General features: G+C 37.0%; 1 protein-coding gene across 2 annotated transcripts in view; it reads right to left on the minus strand.

The window, feature by feature from the left end:
• Nucleotides 1-7243: 7243 nt before the first annotated feature.
• The window catches only part of TRIP11 (thyroid hormone receptor interactor 11), a 29346-nt gene continuing 14369 nt past the window's right edge, over nucleotides 7244-22220 (minus strand). The window contains exons 11-20 of one of the 2 annotated variants that reach the window (XM_018082246.2): nucleotides 19657-19797; nucleotides 19248-19441; nucleotides 18138-18301; nucleotides 17703-17806; nucleotides 17365-17464; nucleotides 12961-13042; nucleotides 12349-12463; nucleotides 11672-11794; nucleotides 10252-10399; nucleotides 7244-8718 (exon numbers count right to left, since the gene is read on the minus strand). In XM_018082246.2, coding sequence (XP_017937735.2) covers nucleotides 8510-8718; nucleotides 10252-10399; nucleotides 11672-11794; nucleotides 12349-12463; nucleotides 12961-13042; nucleotides 17365-17464; nucleotides 17703-17806; nucleotides 18138-18301; nucleotides 19248-19441; nucleotides 19657-19797 — 1380 coding nt within the window. In that variant the 3' untranslated portion in view covers nucleotides 7244-8509. Of the gene's footprint in view, nucleotides 8745-10251; nucleotides 10400-11671; nucleotides 11795-12348; nucleotides 12464-12960; nucleotides 13043-17364; nucleotides 17465-17702; nucleotides 17807-18137; nucleotides 18302-19247; nucleotides 19442-19656; nucleotides 19798-22220 lie in introns of both variants that reach the window. The other variant, XM_018082247.2, reaches the window with a different exon arrangement.

Below are 22220 nucleotides of genomic sequence, written 5' to 3' on the forward strand. Positions count from 1 at the left end.
ATTTGCTAGAGAAACTTCAAGATTTTCGTAGTGGAATTAAAAAAAAAAGAAAAAGAATGAAGAAAAAAACAACAAAAAACCCTACTTGGGAGGAGATGTCTAAATTGAAGTGCCAGCAGGAGAGGCTGTAGAACAAATCAAGAAAACGAAGAATAACAATTTGTCAGAACTCACTTGACATTTAGAAATTGTTGTTAACTGAATTAAATATGACAGTATGTAACAGCTGAATTATTTATCTGAAGGGCAATATCTTGCAAAATTGCCTCAGTGCTAGAAGAACAGAAGGTACCAAATACAGTACTGTATTTTATAGTCTTCCATATAATGGTTAATAAAATACAGAATGCTAAATCCAATATATTAGGAAATCAGTAGCCCTGCACAGGAGACTTAGTGTTGATCTTTTAGGCATAGATTTTCTATGAGATTATCCTTAAGAACTACGTATCTCAGAAAACTAGCTCTGCTTCATGGTACACAGATTTAGTTTTACATTTACTCACTCCATGACACTGAAAGTGGCTCCAGCCAACTCCTAACTGGCACATGTAAATAGCAAACATGATTTTTTTCCAGCAAAACTTGGGAATTTGTGTACAATAGTTGCCATTTCTTTCCAAGTTTATAATTTCAGCTACAGCCTTTGTAGCCACCCTTGGTAACCCCAGAAAGGGACCATGGAATGGGCACTGAAGCTGAGTGAGGTGTGGCTGAGACTCCAAGGGGTCTTCGCACTGGAACATGGAGGGAACCATTAGGAATTCTGCTTAGATACCTTTAGAAGACTAAGGAGGGGGAAAGAAAGAAGGAATTACCCAAGAAGGTAAGTCAAACTCCTTTTTTCTCAGCGTTAAGCCCATTGCCTCTCCTCTGCACTCCATTTTTGACAGCAGACAGATGCATCAGTACCCTGGGTAACCGGGGACTTGGTGCTAAGCACAAAGACCGCGTCACTGAGATAGAGTACGTAACCTTCTCCCTGTGAGTCACAGGCTCAGTTATGTCTCACTGTGGCCTCTCACCAGTTTCCTTCATAGCTCCACAACTGGAGGGTTGGCCCTTCCGGTTTTGATCAATTGCAATGATTTCGGATGTTTCCCTATTCCATTTTAGTTTCAAATGAAAATCTTTTCTTTCACGAACTAGACTGCCTAGTCACATTTGGCCAGGGCAGTGCAGACTTCAGCTTGCCCGCAGAGCATCTGACTATTAAAGTACCAGTACCATCACATCCAGAACGCAGCAGGCTCACTGAATCCCCAGCCCTGCCTACTTGGCAGGTTCTGGGAAGCACACCACAGTCACTGTTCTGTCCAGAGCCCAGGAGGGACAGAGGTACCACCTGCAAGACCTTTGCCTGCAGTGGCACTCCGCAGGTCCTTCCTCCTGAGCACTCTGCAGACAATGTGCTATTCAGTCTGCATTTGGGTCCAGACAGATCTGGCAAGCCTAGTTATGACTCATTCATTTTCTTTAGAATCCCGTACTCCTCAAATTTTTGTAGTTTCATAATAAGCCTCCTCTAAGTTAGCTGAAAACTGTTAAACACATCTGTTCCTGCTCCTATTGTCAAAAATAAGGCAGTCCTCTGTTTGCCTTCATTTTTATTGGCACCCACTACTTGAGCACAGAGCAATGTGCAGTCTAAATATTTTCCAATTCTACTTCCAGAAAAAGTTTCAGTTTTGATGACTATTTTTCAGTGCTCCAGTCTGCCATTCAAGCCACTTTCTTTACTATATTTTTCCTCCTGCTACAATTTAGTGTTGGAGCCATGGCACAGCCTGTAAACCAAAACCTATAGATGAACCAGAAATCAACTTGGTGATTTGCTTGTAATTCTGAAAACACCCTTTTACTACAAACAAAAGCATTGCTCAAGTATTTTAATACTTTATAGCAATAGAGAAAACTGCTGCAGGAGATGGGAAAACACTTTAAGATAAAGATTAATTGTGCAACCAACATTTTATGTGGTTGGCTTTCCCCATGACAAGCTGAAATTTGAATCCCTTTTTTCCCTTCCTCTGCAGTTTCCTGGACACCTGCACCCAACACTGTTTGGGATCACTCTCATGGTCTTTACTTATTCTGAGAAAGTGACCTCATCACTCTACAACTGCCTGAAAGGAGGTTGTAGGCAAGTGGGTGTTGGCCTCTTCTCCCAGGCAACTAGGAACAGGACAACAGGAAATGGCCTCAGTCTGTGCCAGAGGAGGTTTAGGTTGGACATCAGGAGGAATTTCTTCACATAATGGGTTGTTAAACATTGGAATGGACTGACCAGGGAGGTGGTAGAGTCACCATCCCTGGAGTTGTTCAAGAAATGACTGGATGTGGCACTTAGTGCCATGGTCAAGTTGGACTTGATGATCTCAGAGGTCTTTTCCAACCTAACTGACTCTGCGAAATAACATTTGCATTATACATGCTCCCACTTAGGAGCTAATTCTTATCCAACTCCTCTGATTTGCTCAAAACTGCTACTACCTCTTACTATTGCTCTATTTACATCCAGTTGGCACTTTGTTGCTTAGGTTAAATATATTTTTACTGATAACACTACACAATGTTTAGGAACCTCACGGATTCAAGGTATATAAGTTGTGTAAACCAGGGTACCTTTATGTAGTTCTATAAATCCAGCTGCCTCTGATGAAGTTAAAATGGGCTTCTGACTCTCTAGGCAGCCTCTAAAGGTCAAATTTTTTAAAACTTAGCATGTCCTTAGTTCCCTGCTCCCTCATTTACAACAATTTGGATTTGAAGAATTATAACTCTTCACTTTCTGTTCTCAGAGGGTTGTGTTTAACAGCATTTCCCATTGTAGGGAGTCAGGAGCTACCACTGGTCTGCTTTTACTAGCTCAAAATCAACTATCTGACTTTGCCCGCCTGATAGAGCAGCCTTCATAGAAAGCTGCCACAGGACAAAATATGCACCACCTGGAGTGTGTTACATGCTTCCTTTTCCTAATCCCTTGGACCATTCCAGGAACAAACATTAGATATTAAGTAGCTGTACTACAGTGCTGGGTACTAGTTACTATTCCATAAATTATATGAAATTAAAGTTCCTAGATGCCTCAAATCTGTAACCTGGTCATGTTGCAGTTCAATCCACCTTGCATGACCACCTGGAAATTCACTGGGGGGCAATGCAGGCAGCATCTAATGTTGAAAATGAAAACCTTAGGTTAACCACACAGTACTGCCAGGATTACCTTTACCTTCATGATACCGGCTGGTATTTGAACAGTATCCAGGCAGCTCTCTGAGAAGTTTGGCTTCCTCTACACTAAGGGAGACAGAACAGCATTCTAGGCTGTTGGTCAGACTCACTCACTTTGTTAACAAACACAAAAAATAGGTATAAGTAGTTTGTTTCCTTGATACCATTGATCTGTCAGCTGCAATGCCACATGTGACAGGGCTTCTGAATTCTGTCAGTCATTGCCAAAAACCTCTAATATAGTTCACCATAACTCATATATTTTTCTACTTTTCCCACAGATTGTTATTTTTTAAATGGTTCCCTCATTAAAACAAATAGTTAATTTCAAGTATTAAAAACTTGAAATTGAGCTATTGTAAAATATGATTTCTGGTGCGTTCCCTGTCAAACACTGCATACAATTTCTTTCAGTCATTCTTTAATACAATTCCCACCTGGAACACATGCGAAACTCTCTACTGCTGACAATATCAGCAGCCATATGAAGCACCAAGACTAAACTGCAGCACTGCCTCCTCAGTAACAAGAATGGTCTTCTCAGAGCCTGAGGCATAGTCAGGGCTGTTAAAAAGTGAATATTGAGTATGTAGATGTATTTCTCTGGGGATAAACAAAAGACCACAGCCTGTCTCACGCACTTCAGCAGGGGCAAACGTACTGACAAAAGCAAAGCTGAGGAGCTTTTGGTGCAAGACACACAGTATTTTATTTATTTACTTTTATTACTGCTGTTATAGGAAGACAATCCTGACTTTGCACATACTAAATAATTTTAGGAATTTTTTATTTTGTCAGGATTCTCACAAATGGCAAAGTACATTTAGAAAGACATTTTCTAGACTTGGTGGCAAAGAACATCCTTTTTTTTTGGGACAAAAAACCCTTCAAATTTTCTGCTGTCAGATGCACGTTTTAGTTAGAGTTCAGTAAAGGAGTGTGAATGCTGGCAAATACATTTCATCTTCTCCCTCACTTGCAGGAAGTGAGCACCATCTCTCTGTTTCAGCAGATTAGGTTGAAGTTTAACTTACACAATAACCATACAGTCTCTAAAATACACACGTGATTGATCTACTCAAATACATGCCCTGTATGAACACTATAGCCAGGTTTCACTCCTGTGTGCTGTCCCACTTGACAGTTTGAGTCGTTTTCATGTCTTAGTGAAACATGTCAATTCCTCTGTATTCACTGACTCTGCATGTACTTACCAATGAACCACAAAAACACCCAAGACAATTTGGGAATATATTCCACATATGTTCCTTCAGAGCAGAGACTGTAAGCCCCAAGATCAGCTGGGTCTTGCCAAAGCAAAACTGGATGTCACAGTGATAGGACAAGGGGTAATGGCTCTAAACTAAAACAGGGTAGGGTTAGGTTAGATATTAGAAAGAAATTCTTGACTGTGAGGGTAGTGAGACATTGGAACAGACTGCCCAGAGAAACTGGGGCTGCCCCATCCCTGGAAGTATTCAAGGCTGGGTTGGATAGGACTTTGAGCACCCTGGTCTTGTAGAAGCTTTCCCTGCCCATGGCAGGGGTGTTGGAACAAAATGATCTTTAAGGTCTCTTCCAACTTAAACCATTCTGAGTCCATGAAAATACACTGAACTAGAAGCTGAACACAGAAGACTGAGGACTTCCGTGTACACACAAGCTTCCTTCCTGGATATATTCCAGCTGCCTGGGCATTAGAACCACAATCCAAGATTGTACAGGTTTCAGGATCATAGGAAAAAAAAAAAAGAGAGATTAATACCCTCATTTCTACATAATTCTAACGGTAAGATGTTCATAGTTCTAATTTGATAGCAGATTGATGGTTTGAGGAAGACTAGCTCTGTGCAGTAAGATCCAAAGTCTGTCAGTCACTTCAGAAAATGGCCAACTTGTGTCTCCCAGTAGAAATCAAAACGCAAGGATGTGAAGGATTCTTTCTCCATGATCTTAGATAAGGATAAGCTCAAGCCACGGCTTCTATTTTTGAAGCTGCAGCTGCAGCCTTGTGTTTTGAGTTGGGAAAATTATTCTTGAACTTTCATATGATAATGTGGCAATAAAACCATCAAAACCACAAGTAAGAAGATATTAATTAACTGAAAAGCTTTCATGACGTATGTGTTACTGTGAAATACTTACAAGGCAAGTATCTTCCATTCTGTCTCTTCCACTTAGCCATCAGTCACTCCTATGCATAGTCCAAGTCACCTGCCTTACTATTAACTATTTATGGAAAATGGGTCAAGAATAAAAATAAGAAACAATAATAAAATGCAGGTTGGAGAGTGACATTAGGTAAAAAAGCGTTATTTGTCCACTGCTCACTATAATGTATCACATTGTATCACTGTGACTAACTGGTTTAATGCAGCAGAGTTTAATTAAAAACAAAATAAAAAACCATAAACCCTCAAACCACACACTGTGCATTCTTCTACAGTAACAATTAGACCAACCAGTTACTTCCTTCTCTTTGCACAGAATGCAGGATAAGCAAAGAACAGCAAAAAATAAGGAAGTCTAAAGAGAAGAACAGAAAATCGTAACCCTCATTTTCGTCCCTTATATAAAGTCTGCAAAATGAATCCCTGCACTAGAATTCTGTTACCTTACCACTAAATATAACAGCTTGTTAGACCAAAACTAGGAGGACCAGACACTTTTTTCCCCTTGCGAAAGCAACAGGAAAGAGAACAACAAAAATCTTCAATTACTGCACCTTTCTCATAAATTCCAGATAATGTTTTCCTTGTGCTGCTGTGTGAAAGGCCCACACAATTAACAGGACAGACTATATGAGTCACATATGTACATGTGGGAAACCGGTAAAGCAAATATATACGGAACAGTTATCAAGCACAAAGTAAGCACAAAAGAAAAATTAGAGGAAAAAATATATCCGCTAATCTTTCAATAAAAACAAAGCTTGAAGGTTTATAATGGTCTGTGAAACATTCTAAGAAAGAAGTACTGCCTAGAACACAGAGCCCAGCTGATTTCTAACAAAGCAACAAACTCCACCAATGTAACTGCAGAATAAGCCTTAGAACAGAAACCTTTAAGCTCTGGGAATTTCCTCCACAGTTCAACAGACCTCACCTCCTAGGACTTAAGGACTGAAGCCTCTTGTGTATCTCCTGTTGAGGATTTTCTTCTCCCTGAAGAAGCTTATGAGGAATTCTGAAGTTCTTCTGTACTTTGCTTGGCATTAGATTTCCCTCTCCAAACTCACAGCTTATTGTATAAATGGAAGGGATTTACAGCATGCAGAAACAAATGGTATTACTATGTTTTCTTTATTGGCATTTATAAAGCTTCCTGAAAGAGAAATGTGTACACATTAGGCTCTCTGCAGTTAAAAGAAAAAAAATTGAGCAAAAAAAGAACTGCTTAGATAGTATATTCAGAGAATAGTGAGCAGCATGACTCCACTTCTAATTTATAACATGTAAGTCACATAATTTTTAAAAACTAAACATTTCCTTCTGCTTTGGCTCACCAAAAGGCAATTTTATTGTGAAGCAGCTATATATTATTAAACAGACATGACTACAAGAACAAGAGAGATTGCACAGAAGCCATCTGATTTCACTTTTAAAATTGCTACAGGAAAAAAGGTACCTAAGCCAGCCCAGTTCAAACGAAGATGTACATTTCAAGTACCCAATTGAAATGCTCTCAGCCGAGGTAATTTTAAATTCTCATTACATTTATTACATAATGCAGAATTTACTTTGGTAAATGTGTGGCTGCTACCCTTTTGGAAATCAAACTGCCAAACTGTCCATAATGGAGTAAAAAATTTAAAAATCAAAATCCAATATGGTCAATCCACTTAAAAATCTGCATAAGTCTTCCATGAAACATTACTCTACCAGAGAAAAGGACTCAAACAGCTCTTAAATACAATAATTAAAAAAAAACTTTGCTAGGTTTCAAGGCAACAAAAGGAATTCACTATTTGACCTCTATATAAATAAATCCAAAGATTTCTTGCATTTTGTTGATTCTGTACAAGTTTCAGTAATTAGTTTTATTTAAATACAATTTTTACAACAATTTAACCCAAGATCTTAATGAAAATGAAGAAGGTTGACAGTTCTAATATAGAACTTCCACAACGGTTATCTTAACACTGACTAACAAGGAATGGCATATAAAAGATTTAGAAATTACACATTTTAAACTGAAGACGTTTTATCTCAGATTCACTAGGAAGGTGACTTTTATCTGTTAGTATGTAACTTCACTCTTCACCTACCAAACAAAGTGTACAAGTTATCACAGCAAAATTTACAGAATAATTGCCTTTGGTCTTGGTCTTACAAAGACCTATTTACACATTTGAGATAAGCAAGCATCTTCTTCCCTTTTAATTCTATACATGTGTTCAAGCTTTAAGCCTATACTGGGATCTACAAAGTCTTGTGACATAAAAAGTCTCTCATATATACACTTTGGACCATTGGAGTACAGTCACTTTATATATGTGAACTATCTTTTGCTAAATCACTCACTCCTCATCGCATGCGTATCTCGTGAAGCCCTCACTTCCACAGTTAACTCCTTGGTGCTGATGGGTTTGACTGCTGAAAACAGCTATTAGTCTGGGGGGATATATCAAATCATTGTGCAAAGACGCTGATGTGCCTTGAATTGCCCCCAAATGCAATGAGACCTGTAAATAAGAGATACGTGTCCTAATGTACATTAAGTAAATACCATAAATCACGTGTGGGAAGACTGCAGCTGCTCAGTGATCAACCCCCACATGCTCACCATCTTATTCTTTGAAGTTTGTGTCATTAATTGAGCACCTCAGATCAATTTTTGCTGGAGGAGGTGTTTTACACATTTTTTGTTTTCAATTCTGGTTCTTGAACGCCCACTGCCAATGGTGGATTGTTTCAATGGCAAAACAGATCTCAACAGCAAAGGGTTAATGTTGTCTATGCATAACTGAAACAACTCAATACAACAAAGGTTTAAAAACCCTTCTCTCTTGTGACAATCTAGCAACAAGACAGATTTTTCTCAGTTAAATATTTAACCCATGCCCAAAATGAATGCCTACTATACAGAAGGCAGTTATTCATACCACCATTAGAATTTCCAAGCACTGACAATTTTGCAATTAAAAGAAAAGCAAGGTACAATTGCAATCAAGTACATGACTTTTTACAGAAGGCCTCATTGTGATAAATTATATACAGCATAGTGTTCTCGTTTTCCTTAAAGTGCTACTATCATCATACTGATACAAGATCATCTATTGTTTTAGAAGGTCCTTTAATACAGCACCAGCACTGGCATCAGGGGACACTGGCAGTGGTGTAAAAGTAGGCAATGCATCAGAAATAGGTTTCATAAGCAGATGTCCAGAAGTACTAGCTGGTGTTATGAGAGGCACGGCTGCAGATCGAGGTGCTAAAAATGGATTTGCATCTGGTCTTCTGCCCACTGCCGAGACTGCAGAATCTGGAATGTAAAAAACAACAAAAAACCTAAACTAACAATGAAAGTGCTTTGTTAGAATCTACCCAATTTTACAGCATTTGTTCACAGAAAGTTCTAAAACTGCCTATCACTTAACAGTCCTTGAAAATCTCCTTGGCTGTGGACTGTAGACACTCTCAAAGACCTTCAATCTCCTTGTCTTCTCTCACAGAACCATAGAATTGTTTAGGTTGGACAAGACCCTTAAGATCAAGTCCAGCTGTTAACCCAGCACTGCCGAGCCCACCACTGAAATTCCAAAACAGCTCAGGCTACCCAAAAAAAAATAAAAATCTACATGCCTCTGACAGGCAACATGAACACCCTTTGCAGTTCATTTCTCACACCCAGTGTCAGACACGAAGTATGTCACACTGGCTCCAGCACTATGTAAAGGCACAGGGCCCCTGCACATGCACTACAATACAGTGCCCAGGCAGGTTTCCCACCACATGGTGCACTGGCACAGCTTACCCAGGGTCAGCCCCAAGAAAACCCCTATCCACAAACATCATAGACAGTGAGTCACAATTTAGTGGTTCTACACAAGGAAATTTTTGTTTTGCCACGTAAAACAGATACTTCACCTATTATATTACTCCTATGCTACAATAAAAAAAGAATAAAAACAATCAAACTTAACTTAGGTTTATTTGAATAAATAACTACAGCTTTCAAAGATAAACTGGTATTTTGGAGTAGACATTTACACTTTGTAACATCCAACTACTTTAGGTGACTTGAAAGAGGATTTTTTAGCATCTCTATCTGTAGATATATATATATGTAGGGTTTTGGCTTTTGTTTTTTTTTTTCATTTGAGTTTACAGTAGAAAGTTTCAAACAAAACAAGCTTCTGCAAGTCAGCAGGCCTATATTAAGGTGAAGTCTTAAATGCATGTAAAACAATTAACTACAAACTGGACTAGTTAAACTGAAGATGGGGATCTTAAACTACTTACACAGAAGTGCATTAGCATGCATAATATAAGCCTAAGTGTTCTCTGCCTTAGGAAACTCAAAGTCAACACTCTTGCACAGCTTACAGAGATTTCGTACCAGGCCATACACTTAACTGATTTTATTTCAGTCCTCTCTGAACAACCAGGTTCTACATAAAAGAGACACTACAAGGTTGTATTACTTGCATTCTTCACTCACTTCAACACAAAGCTGATCAAACAGGGATGCTGGAAATCAGGAGTGGGTTCACTGACACACCATACGAAGTTGTCTGCACAGCATCTGTTTGGCTCTGACAGGTGCTGTTAAAGCCTTTTCATATCAAAGACAATTTGGTCCCTCTAATTTTCTGTATTGAGATTTTAGCAAGCGGGGTGTAGAAGCAGTGGGAAGGAGAGATGGGAAAAGAATTGGAAGGAAAAAAAAAGAAGGTACTAAATGGTTGTGGGAGCAAATTCATATTTCACAAGGGAAGAAGCACGGAATCATTAAAATCCCCTTGAAAATTCTACCTTTAGTTATTTAAATTCTGTGAAAAGATTCCAATGTTACCTTGCATTTGACTCTTGGATGGAGTACTGCTAGTTTTACCAGTTCCTGCTGCTCCTAAAGGTTTCATATCATGAACAGAGAGCTTGGGTGGGGGAAGGCCTGGGCGAGATTCAGTTTCAAGGAATTTCACGAACAATTCTGAAAAAGACTTCAAGAAGCTACTGGTTACTATATGTCACTGATGCTCTGGTGAAAAGCACTAAGTCAAAAATACATACATTCATAAACTAAAAAGCTGTCAACAACCTCCAAATAATTTTGTACTGGTACTTAGTACTAAGCAATCCTTAGTGAGTGACAATGAAATTTATTTTCAAAATACACAGTTTGTTGATGTCTAAGTGGCATTTATGTAAAACTGATAAACTCTAAAGGTAACATAAATATTTCCACCATGGTTCCATTATTGATTTAAGCCAATTGTTTCAAGAAATCCACACTGTTACTGACCTCACAGTATTTCCATTTTCTTTGCTCAACCAGTCACTTATTCAGAAACACATTATGTCCAAACATTTCTCTTAAAGCCCACTGCATGCTTTATTTCACAGAGACTCTTGAATAAAGGAAGCATGGAATGATTAAGGTGTCAGTAGCATCACAAGATAAAATTTTGCTTAGTAAAGCCTGTACTATATGTACAAAAGCACTAATTTTCCTCTTTTATATCTATAGTTAATCAGACCACAGTCCTCTGGCAGCTTACATGCCTGCATTATTTTAGAGGGAAAAAACCAATCCCTACACTTCAAGATGATTTATAGGAATCAATTCTGAACATTCCTAGCTCGATTGAGCAAAAAACCAAAGTTAATCCAAAAACCCTAATCCCACAGTGCTCAATCTTTGAGTGCATTATTTATTGGTCTGCAAAATGGAAAGTTTCATAAAATGCTCCCATGGATTATGCTATGAGATCTGTTGCTTTACTGTATTTGAAAACTTAAAATATCAACTTTATACGCTGTAAGTAAGAGGCACTAGCTGCAGCAGCTGAAAAAGCTTTTCAAATTAAATTTAAAGGACATATGGGAACACAGTCATCAAAATACAATGTCATGGTCTTCTATACTGTTGAGTATTGCAGAATTCCAGACTCAACACGTATTTAGCTTCCAGCACTGTTGAGTTTCCAAGATAAAGTCCATACTGTAAGAAGTCAGTGATCCCAGGAACCAGTGGAAGAGTAATTGTTTTCTCCATTAGCCAAAGACTTAGTATTGCAAAGATTTCCAATGTCTACATATTTACTTGGTTCAGGAAAAAACCTTTTGCCAAAGCAGTTGCACAAAACAAACAAATAATGCAAGATACAGTAGCATCAGTAAATTAAGCTCAATACACTGATGAACCAAACATCATCATTAATATGCAACTGCCCCATTTTTCCAATCAAAAAGAATGCACAATTAATTCTTACACTATTAAAAATGTTCTGCTGAGTTGGCCTCAAAGGTGTACTGGGAACACTCTTTGACCCAGCTCCTCCACCAAGCCAGCCAGTCACCCATCTCGTAACTCCTCTTTGCTCTTCAGATAACAACTAGAAAAGTATTTTAAAAAAACAAAGTTAGGAAACAAAAAAAATAAACCAGTAGGTAAAAGAAGTGCAGCTTGTTATATTTATTCAATAACACTACGCGAGAATCCTACAGATACACAAAAAACTAAAATTACTATAAAAACTATGTTCTCTGCCTCCCAAAGACTGGCAGTATAAAAACCTGGATCTTTATTTAAAATTATAAGCCCCACATTCTTCACAATAACTACTGGTACATATACAACTGGCTTAATTTTCTGTAACTGATACATTACAGCTATTGTACATACCAGCACAAAGTTAAACCCCTTCCTTTCTGCATTAGCATTCCTCATCAAAATGAGATCTACTCTATTAAAATGATGTTATCAAAAGATTCCATTAATATCAGCATGTCCCATGTAAAAAGTATGAGATAAGAAAACAAAAAAAAATACTTTCCCCCCCCCAAGAAGTGCAGGGACAGTCACATTTAGTTTAGCAGCAAGTAATTCTATTTTCAGGTAAGGATACTGCAAAGAAATAAGGAAGCCTGATTTTCTGCAAAGCATTACCTGATCGAGTTCTTCCTTTTTTATTCCCAAGATACTTCCCATTAACCTTAACACTTCAAGACGTTTATTTTTTGGAGTATGAAAGTGTCCAATAAAGAGGTTTCTCATCAGGAGCCTGCAGAACAAAGGAAGCCTGCTATACAATCTCCTGTCATGTAACAGCTGATACCATTATATTGATGCATTTATTCTCCATACTCTTGCTTAATTTGCAATAATCCAAATAAACAAATCAAATACAAAGAACTAAAAAGGTACCTCACCCACTTCCTCCTCCCACAAGTTATCACATTTCTTGTACAGTACGTGTCAACTTGGACAGTATTCAGCAATACTGTAGGCAGTGAGGTGAGACCAAACGGTACATGAACAAGCTTTGATGTACTACTGTACCAGGGAAAATGCTTATTCTAAGATCTTGATTCAGGAGAGCAAATGACTATTTACAACCACCAAGCAATTAAAAAATGTCAAAATAATGACAGTATAATTGTAAGATCACATACAGAAGTCCAGTTCTGCACTACTCTTGCAACTGTATTAGTAACATGTCTGTACATTGAGAGGAATAAAACCCAAAAACTTATAGCGAATCTTTCATTAAAGACTTACTTGTCCACTTTTCCTTCTGTGCTGTTCATAAGGTTCATTAGTTTATTTTGTACATCTTCTAGCATTTCTTTTCTGATCTCACCTGTTATGTCACAGCAAATAAACAAAAATTCAAACTTTGACACACTGTTGTGAAATTTACCAATAACACTACACTTCTGTAATAAAATTGTTATGGTGCATTTATGCTAATATTGTTATGGTGCTTTTAAATAAAGAACAAACCCATAAAACCTATTTGATTTTTTTTAAATAAGAAGTGTCAACTTAGTAAGTCATTATTATTTGAAACCATAAGCTAAAATTTTGGGAATGATAATGCTAAAGTACAGCAACACACAGAAACTAGATCCATTGCAGAAGATCTGATGAACTGCTCTGTTCAATGTAAAAAATATGCAACTGGAAAGAAACTCTAGGGCAACTGGCTAGCAGAGCAACATCAGCAACTTGTGGGTCTCTTCTGTTAGGACCTTTCCCACTCCTGTTACTGATGCAAGCTCTGAAAACAGCACGCTGGGACACACTAATGCACCCTAGAACCAGCACTGTCCTTCACCATTCAGTATGCTGGCAAGCAAGGCAGATATATGCAAGATTACCCATACTTTTGGGAACAAAGACACTTGGTTAAAAATGGGAGAGATGAAATGCCAAGTTACCATCAACCAAAGACAAAACTGAGAGGAAAATGGCAAACACTTTAGTCAGGCATCACAGCCTGCAAACAGAGTGAATAGGCCAGTACTAAATGTTAATGAATGTGAACTTGTCTAGGAGCGTGCTCAGAGTCACTGCACACATTTTCGGTCTCCTTTTCAATGCTGAATCTAAGTTCTGATGCTGTTCTGTAGTGGCTGCAATGAAATCTGTTCATTTAGATATCACAACACTGATAATGTCCTTCCTGGCCTAGACAAACACTCTGTTTTTCCTCATCAGAAACATGAAACAGGAACTATTAGCAGAGTAAGAGAGGAGTTTAGATTCTGCATTTATCAGTGCTATAGTTTTTCAGCTTTCTGAAACTCCTAACCTCTATTCAGGACCTGTCTACTGTCTACACACTTGAGCCTCATGCATCAGAGTCTTTAATAAGGGAGATACAAATGTAATAACCCATTTCTTTAAAAGGAGCCATGGCATGATATCGTTATATTCACTGTTGCCCAACAATTTCACAGCACCAACTTCTCTACAATTCTAAAACTCCACTAACATAAATTACTTGTTAACTCAAATACACCCAATTACCCCAATCATACTGTGTCAGTAACTCTTCTGGACTTCCCATGAAGCTCATAAAACTAAAGCTTATAACAAAGAAAAAAATTCTCCTAAAAGTTTTATTTGCCATAAATATTTTACAGCATTCCGACTGTAAGGAAACAAGACAAAAATTTTCTCTTTATAAAAATGCAGATATATTAGAAACTGGGTAGAAGTATCTGTTGTTCAAGTTTGCACAGCTTGTACAAAACCCAGAGTAATTTGCTAGAAAAACTTATCTCCCTTAAATCCTCAAATGAAGGATTTAAGAACACTGGCAGTTAACAAGTTCTCAGACAAGAAAGCAAATAATTACATACAAGGTACAAAGAATTCTTAGAAGATAAACTCCAAATGGCTTCACTTCAAGACAGCAAAAATGTAATTTCTCACCAAACTAGGGTTCAGCAAGATACTACCTCTGAAGACACTTTTTTCCTAATAAAAGTACAAGTAAGCCTTATTCACACACACAAGCTTGACAAATATAATATGGACTGTCCATGTGAAGACCAACTCTATCCTACATTTGTATAAGCTGACATGATCAACTTTTTTTCCAATAAGACTGAATGCTTATATCCAAATCCAAATGGGAAAATTGCTGATCAATTTAATTTTCCTATTATTTTAATGCTTCTTGGGCTCATGTTAATTAAAATTACTTAATTAAAAACAACAACAAAAGATACTTTTATCTATCTTGTAGTTAATTTCTAAAAAGCCCCCACATCTTTGTAGGAAGAGTGACTTTTATGAATTTTTACACCCTTCAAATCATCTGGGATGCATGAAAAACATTCCACTCCCGTTTCCACAACTTTCAATCCTTAGTAAATGCATGGCACAACTACGTTGACAAAACATGGTTCTCAATTAACACCAATAATTCCATGAGAATCCACACTGAGATTTTGTATTTATACACATCAAAGAGCCAGGCTGTGAAATGGATACAACCTAATATGCCCTATTTAAATACTCCATGTCTTTACACAAACATCTGACTTCACAAATATGAATTTTGTACAGTATAGAATAGAATGAACTAACCCGTGTTGTGCTGGGAACACACAGAGTAAGCTCCTTATTCAAAGCAAATTAAAAACCAAAGAAAAATATATATTTTATAACAATATTATCTTGTAACAACCACATCCATATGCATTGAAATCTACTCCAATAGTGTGACTGCTCTTCAGCACTCCTTTCTCAAAATACCAGGGTGAGGCACAGGAGAGTTAATCCGTGGTTTCAAGGTTTAAATTTACTTAAAATTATGCTACTTTGTAAATATGCTTAAATAGGACCCAAATAATTGAAGGAAAACATTGGTAATATAATTATAGAATGATAAGAGTTGCAGGAGCATACATAAAAGCTGAGTTATTTCGATCTCCATAGAGTAAAAGGGAATAAAAAAAGTTAAACTACTAATGCCACAAATAGATAAACAAAGAGCATTTGAAAACAAATTTTAATTAAATCTTACACTGTTGCTATTTTTCTACAAAACAAGACAGTTGTGTGTTGTTTTTTCAAGTTTTATTCATGTGATGAATTTTAAAATGAAACTATTAATAGTTCAAATACAATGTTACCGCTGTTTTTTATTTTTTCCTGTCAAAAAGATTTATATGAAAGAGGGTCAACTTTTAAGGACCACTACATAGCTATATTCCATCCACAGTGACTATGCAACTCTATCATTAAATGTATTTTTTAAATGAAACATTTCCTTCTAAAATAGAATCTTACAGCTAAAAAGGACTTAAACACGTATTTCGGGTATATGAAAAGACTAAATAACAAAAAAGACCTGAGCCAAAATTCAGTATGGACTGCTCTAAACCAGACATTTACAACAGTCTCCAATAATTTGTTAACCATTTATGGCAATCCAGAAAACTGCATCTGGTACATCTTATACTTTTCCATTAAAATCACTTCTCCTGCCAAAAGAATCCATAAAGAAATCCTTCAAAAGATTTGGCCAACAAAACTGTGTCTGGGAATGTATTTGGCCAATTTTCAATAAGACATTATATGTTTTCTTGTGTAAATAGAGAAAATGAAGTGGTGTCTTTTTTTTCCCATAAAAATTATGATTTATTCTACAACAACATTAAACTGCTGTTTCCTTTATGCAACAATCTCATTTTAAATTTTTTTATCAAGAAAACTGCTTGCCAATACAACACAGTTTGATAAAATACTGAGGTTTAGTTTTCTCTCCGAGTTCAAACCTCTCCTGCTTTTATGTGCAAGGGTTTGCAATCAAAATTAAACAGTAATGGAGAGCTTCCCATTTAAGCTTGCCATATTTGCCTATTCCAAAGCTAATTTCAATCCAGAGTGCCTATGAATTTTTGCTGTAAATGTCTGCAGTGAGACAGATAGACAGATCCATTAAAAAATAATCAGTAGTTGTACATTCATGTAGTAGCTTGAAATTTAATTTGAATTCAGGGAGCACTCCTGTGATGTCCACTTGGATGCCAGATTGCACTTAGGCACTAAATTAAATTTAAGTAAGTACACATTCAAATATGTAGTGAAAAAGTCATATGTTTTTGTAGGGTTCTTGGTGGAGAAGACTTCCAAGTGATATTTCACACCAACCATCTGATTATAAGCTTCAAGAAAACATCACTTATTTCAAGAGTAAGACTAATTATAATTTACAAATGAATAGCAATAATTAGTTGTATATGCTCAGAGTAAGAGTCACCACTGCATCCAGCTGAGATGACAGTCACATCTGTGCAAGAGCTGCTCCCTCTCTTACCAATTGCACACCCTTTATCTCACTGTATTCCTGTGTCTATGTCAAATATGATAGCTAACTACTTTGGAAGATCTGACAACATTTGGTATTCCACAGACTTGTAAAAAACACACTAACAGAGCTAAATCAAGGGCTCTGGTATTTACAGGTTTTCTTTTGAGAAAGATCCCTAACAGAAGGTAAACATACCTTTTCATATCTGCTTTATAAACAACAAAGTCCTCAAAACGTGGCAAAGAATTACTCTTTTCCGCATAGTATATGAATTTTGGTAAGTTTCTAGGAATACTATATTGTCTGCTCAGCTGCCTGAAATGTTTTAAGCAGAAATAAATAAATGTAGTTACCTTCTTTCTTAAGCTCTTCAATCTGCTCCTCTTTGATGTCAAGCTGCTCAGTTAGCCTGGATGCTGCATCCAGGGCAGTATTTGCCTCTTCTAAACTTTCCTAAATAGAGGGTAAGAAAGGGACAAAAAGAGAAGGAAGAGAGATCACCATCACAACGACGTTAATACAACACACATCAAACATAACACATGCAGAGACTTCAATCACTTGTTCTTCTGAATAACTGGATTGTAAACATCTTCAGAAAATGGATGGTCAGCAGAGGAATGGTACTTTGCTTGTTCAGTCAAGAACTAGCATTCAGTTTCCTAGGGTTCAATTTCATTATTTGACCCACCTGCAGTGATATAACTTTTTCTTCTAGGTTTTCTGCTTTTTTCTTCCATTCTGCACTCTGTTTTTGGTGTCTCTCCAGCTCTGCTGAATACAGAGCTTTTTCTTCTAGAGGGTTAAAAATACAAAATGAAACAAAAAAACCCTTAATTAAGAACATTCAACTCTTTTTGGGATATGCAATTTGCAAAACCTCAGCATTATCATATCTGGTGTTCATAAGGTAGAGGTGGAATCAGCATTTTATAAATGGGATATTGATCATCAGCTTTCACAGGGCCAGAATTGTTTTTATAAGAATTTTAAATGTCAAGAGATTCTGAAATTCAGGCTACCAAGAGGAAACCAGGGAACTACTGTTTCAAAAGAGCAAAATATGTTAACTATCCCAGATGGAAAGTGCTTGTTGCAATCTTTGCTATTTCTTGACAAACCTTACCCTGTTGAAACTGCTCTAGTACCATCTGCAGGTTGGCCAGTGACAGTGCATACTGCTTCACTTGGTCCTGGGAGATGGTCAGCTGCATCACAGTTTCATCTCTCTGCTTGGTAACCAGGTTTAACTGCTCTTGCAAAGATTCAACTTGCAGGCTAGCCTGATGACTTAATGAAAATAAAATACATTATTTAGGAAGGCAACAATAGAAGTTATCACAGAGAAAATTAAATCCCAGCAGAAACAGCTCCGCACGAATTTTTCAGCTCAACTTCTAAAATTGAAGGCATTTTTTCCCTGATCCCTCTTTAAAAAAAAATGAACAAAAAACTCACCAAAAAAACCCCAATCCAACAACAGATTTTAAGTAAGTCTGGCAATAAGATTTTGACAATCAAAAAAACCCCACACCCAAACAACTGCTTTTGTTTGAAATGCATTAGTAAAAGAAAAAAAGTATCTGTAGATGTTGCTCCATACTAACAACTGAACATCTCATTTAACTTTCCATCATGCAGAAATATTATGAACCTGATCCCCTCCTATGCCAGTCTTTTTAGAGAGTGGCATATCAGGTGGGAAATAGGCAGTATTTCTTAAAAGGTATTTGAAAAATTTATGAAGAATTAAGTAATATTGATTTCACACAACCATCTCCAACACTTCCACTTTTTCCACAATTTTTCACAATTAAGTCTGCTCAACTCAGAAATCTCTTTACTGAGAAAGTTAAGAGCAGAATCCATCTTTGATACTTAAAGAAAAAAAAAGACTGCAGCTGCATACATATTTTTTAATTAAAAAAACTTTTTCATTTCGACAACTGTAATAACATGAAAAAAGAATTCTTTTGCCTAAAGTAGCCAACATTTGTTTAAATAAAATAATAAAGCAGTAAAGATAAGCCTTGAGTAATTTAAGTATTTGGTGTTTCATTGTCCTGGCTGAAAATCATGTTTATGGCAAATAAATAAGAACACATGATTGGCTCTAGCCTCCCAGATTCTGCTACCCATGAGAGTTTTATTTTCTCAAGTGCTTAGAATGTTGTGGAATGGCAATTCAGCAAAACAGAGCCACCAGTCTACTTAACTAGGATATTTAAAAGGCTACCTGGCATTTTCCACTGCAGTAGATGAGGACACGAGTTTTTCCTCCAAAATCAAAACCTTCTTTCTTAGCTTGACCTCTCTGTCTTCTGCAGCCAAAGCTTCTCTCGTGTAGGAATCTTCCATTTCCAAAAGGTGATTCCGTAACCTCTCCAGCTCCTGATTCAGGCGCTGCTCTTTCTCGTGCAGATGCTGCACCTGTGTACAACACACCTTAAGTTGCTTGTACTATCACTTTCCATAAAAACAATGTAAGCAAACAGAACACATGTCCATTGAAGCACATTGCATGTGTATCGATTTTAACTAGTGACTTTTAACTAGTGACTGCTATTAAAAATAGTGCAGAAAATACCACAGATGGAATTTCTTACTCTTTATTTCTTGCAACTGTAAATTATTTAGTGGCATACCTCACTCTGCAGGGCACTGCTCTCCATTTGCTTCTGTTTGAGTGCTACCATGACTTGGTCTCTCTCTTGCTGAAAAGTAACAGCCTTCTCCTGCATTGACTTAACTTCATTTAACAGCTGATTCAATTCTCCTGTCTTGCCCTGTTGAAGACACAAACAAACATTTCAAACACGGCCAACAGTTTTACCAAAAGAGATACCATCTTTTCTCTGAAGAGTGTAAAGATGCTACTGATCTAACAAGGAAAAGGGCAGGACATCTATGGCCTTACAACACAGAAAAACATTCAGGAAAAATATTATTTTGAGGTTATTTCATTCACATGTTACATGACAAAGTAAAACTTGTTGCAAGAAGACACTATACAGGGCATTGCCTTAACTGACTGCTGTGAACAGATACCAGCTCTCTTAAATGAGGGACATATATTATGTACAAAGTGTCTCAGACATCTGATACTTGAAAATTTCACTCTTCCCCCAGTGTTTGGAATCTGTTCTCTGTAATACCCATTTCTCAGGCCATGCACAAGTAAAGCATCAGCCTGGGTAAGTCAGCTTGTCTGAACTTAAAAACACTAAACACACAAAGAAATTTTTAAAAACAAACCATAAGGTGACCTCACTTCAAAGATTAGCCTTCAATGAATCACAGCAAAGTCCATCACATTTTCAGGTGTCAACTTTCCATGAATAAAAAAATTTCCTACAACTTTACACTAGCATATAAAGAAGTGTGACTGTGTCAGTTACAAAATTCACACGTACATGTGAATGAATTTCAGTTATTTGAAACCTTCCAGCCTGCTCCTTCATTTGGTTTCATATGTTGCTTTCAAAGAAGTTATTTTTATTGAGTATGTTGGACAGAAGTAAACCAATCTTTGGTTTTATCACTAACACTTAAGCGCTTCAATTATTAGCTTTTATTAATCAAGTTAAATATAGTAAAATTCTTCTTGCAGTAGAACCATAAACCTTCAGGTAAATCTTCTTTTTATGTCATGCTATCTTTTGACACATGCAGACACACAAAATTGCTTGACTATTACTTTTCCTGGTTCTGCATGGCAAACACAAAGTGTGTAACAGGAACTTCTCCGATTTGTGCAATAAAAATGTGCAGACAAATGTTCCATGCTTGTGAAACCAGAAGCCTTTTCACCAGAGATTGGAAGGGTGCAGGCAATGACAGGCAACACAAAGAACCCAGCCAGACACTGCACATTTTCATGAGTTAGAATAAAAAACCCCAAAATAGTAACACTGTCAATTTGTAAAATATTAGTGTATTTTATACGGGCAAGACTGTTGAACATAAGAAGTCTCAAAGCTATTTTTCACAATTTAACTGCACTTTTGAGACAATAAACCTTTTCATCACAATTTTACAGTATTTCCTTAGAAGCCTCTGCTATGAGCAAATGGAGCTAAACATCTGTCCTAAGTCAAACTTCTTCAAAAAAAAAAATCCTAGTTTTTCACATGTATTATGGCAAAGTTGAGACTTTCAAATTATAAATTTAAAAAAGACACACACTGTTAAATGTAATTAATATTTTGGTTTTCCAAATACTTTACACTGCAGATATAGCATAGCTATAGCTATGTTTGAAAATGCTTCAGAGATAGATGTGAGGGTGGTGAGACACCACAACAGCCCCACAACAGGGACTTTGAGCAACCTGGTCTAGTGGGAGGTGTCCCTGTCCATGGCAGGGGGATTGGAACAAGATTATCTTTAAACTCCCTTCCAACTCAACGCATTCTATGACTCTATGCGTTTTTTCTTATACTTACAGTGCAGGAGAAAAATTAATGCCAAGTTACTTAGAAAGAGTTTGTATAAATACCACTCTCTGGCAGTGGGTAATGCTCATAACCTTGTAAAATGAAATGGGGTTGCCAAGGACAACAGGGAGAATAAGCACAGTATGCATCGAGTCATAGAACTGTAGGACAAATGGCAACCAGATCCAAAGAGACCTGGGCAGTACAGAGGAAAGAAAAAATTATCTGTTTAGGATTAATTACCAGAAAAAACTGCCCACTAGGCCACACTCACTTTCAGTGCCTAAGAGCAAACCAAAAATATCTGCACCCTGGAGTTCTGCTGTCAAGTGTTTGTCAAAAATACAGGAAAACTGTATTTGCACTGTACTTAACACCTATTTCTCAAAGAGAAGTGCCAATTCATACATGACTTCATTAACTCCAGCAGCAGTTCATACAACATGGTGTAGCAATGATGCCATTTAATTTCTTGCTCTTTTTAAAAAGATTCTTCTTCAAATTACAGACATGGTAATTAATAAGCCACTGCAACTTTTCTCTGAATACAAACTTTTTTCAAAGTATCAATTTTTCCATATGTCAAATTGTTGAGAAGAAACTACTAAATCAGTGTGTCCAATTTTTTTTTCTTTTTTAAATGGAGTCTCCCCATTCATCTCACTGAGATGTTGTAAAGCAATCCCACTGGAATAACAAACACTTGAGGAAAATACATTGGGAAATTAGTTGTGCTGGCTAGCTCTGCAGAAGTTTGAGCATCATAAATTCAG

This window comes from Manacus vitellinus, unplaced genomic scaffold, assembly GCF_001715985.3.
Source record: "Manacus vitellinus isolate BGI_N305 unplaced genomic scaffold, ASM171598v3 scaffold_6_pilon, whole genome shotgun sequence".
Taxonomy (NCBI): Eukaryota; Metazoa; Chordata; class Aves; order Passeriformes; family Pipridae; genus Manacus; species Manacus vitellinus.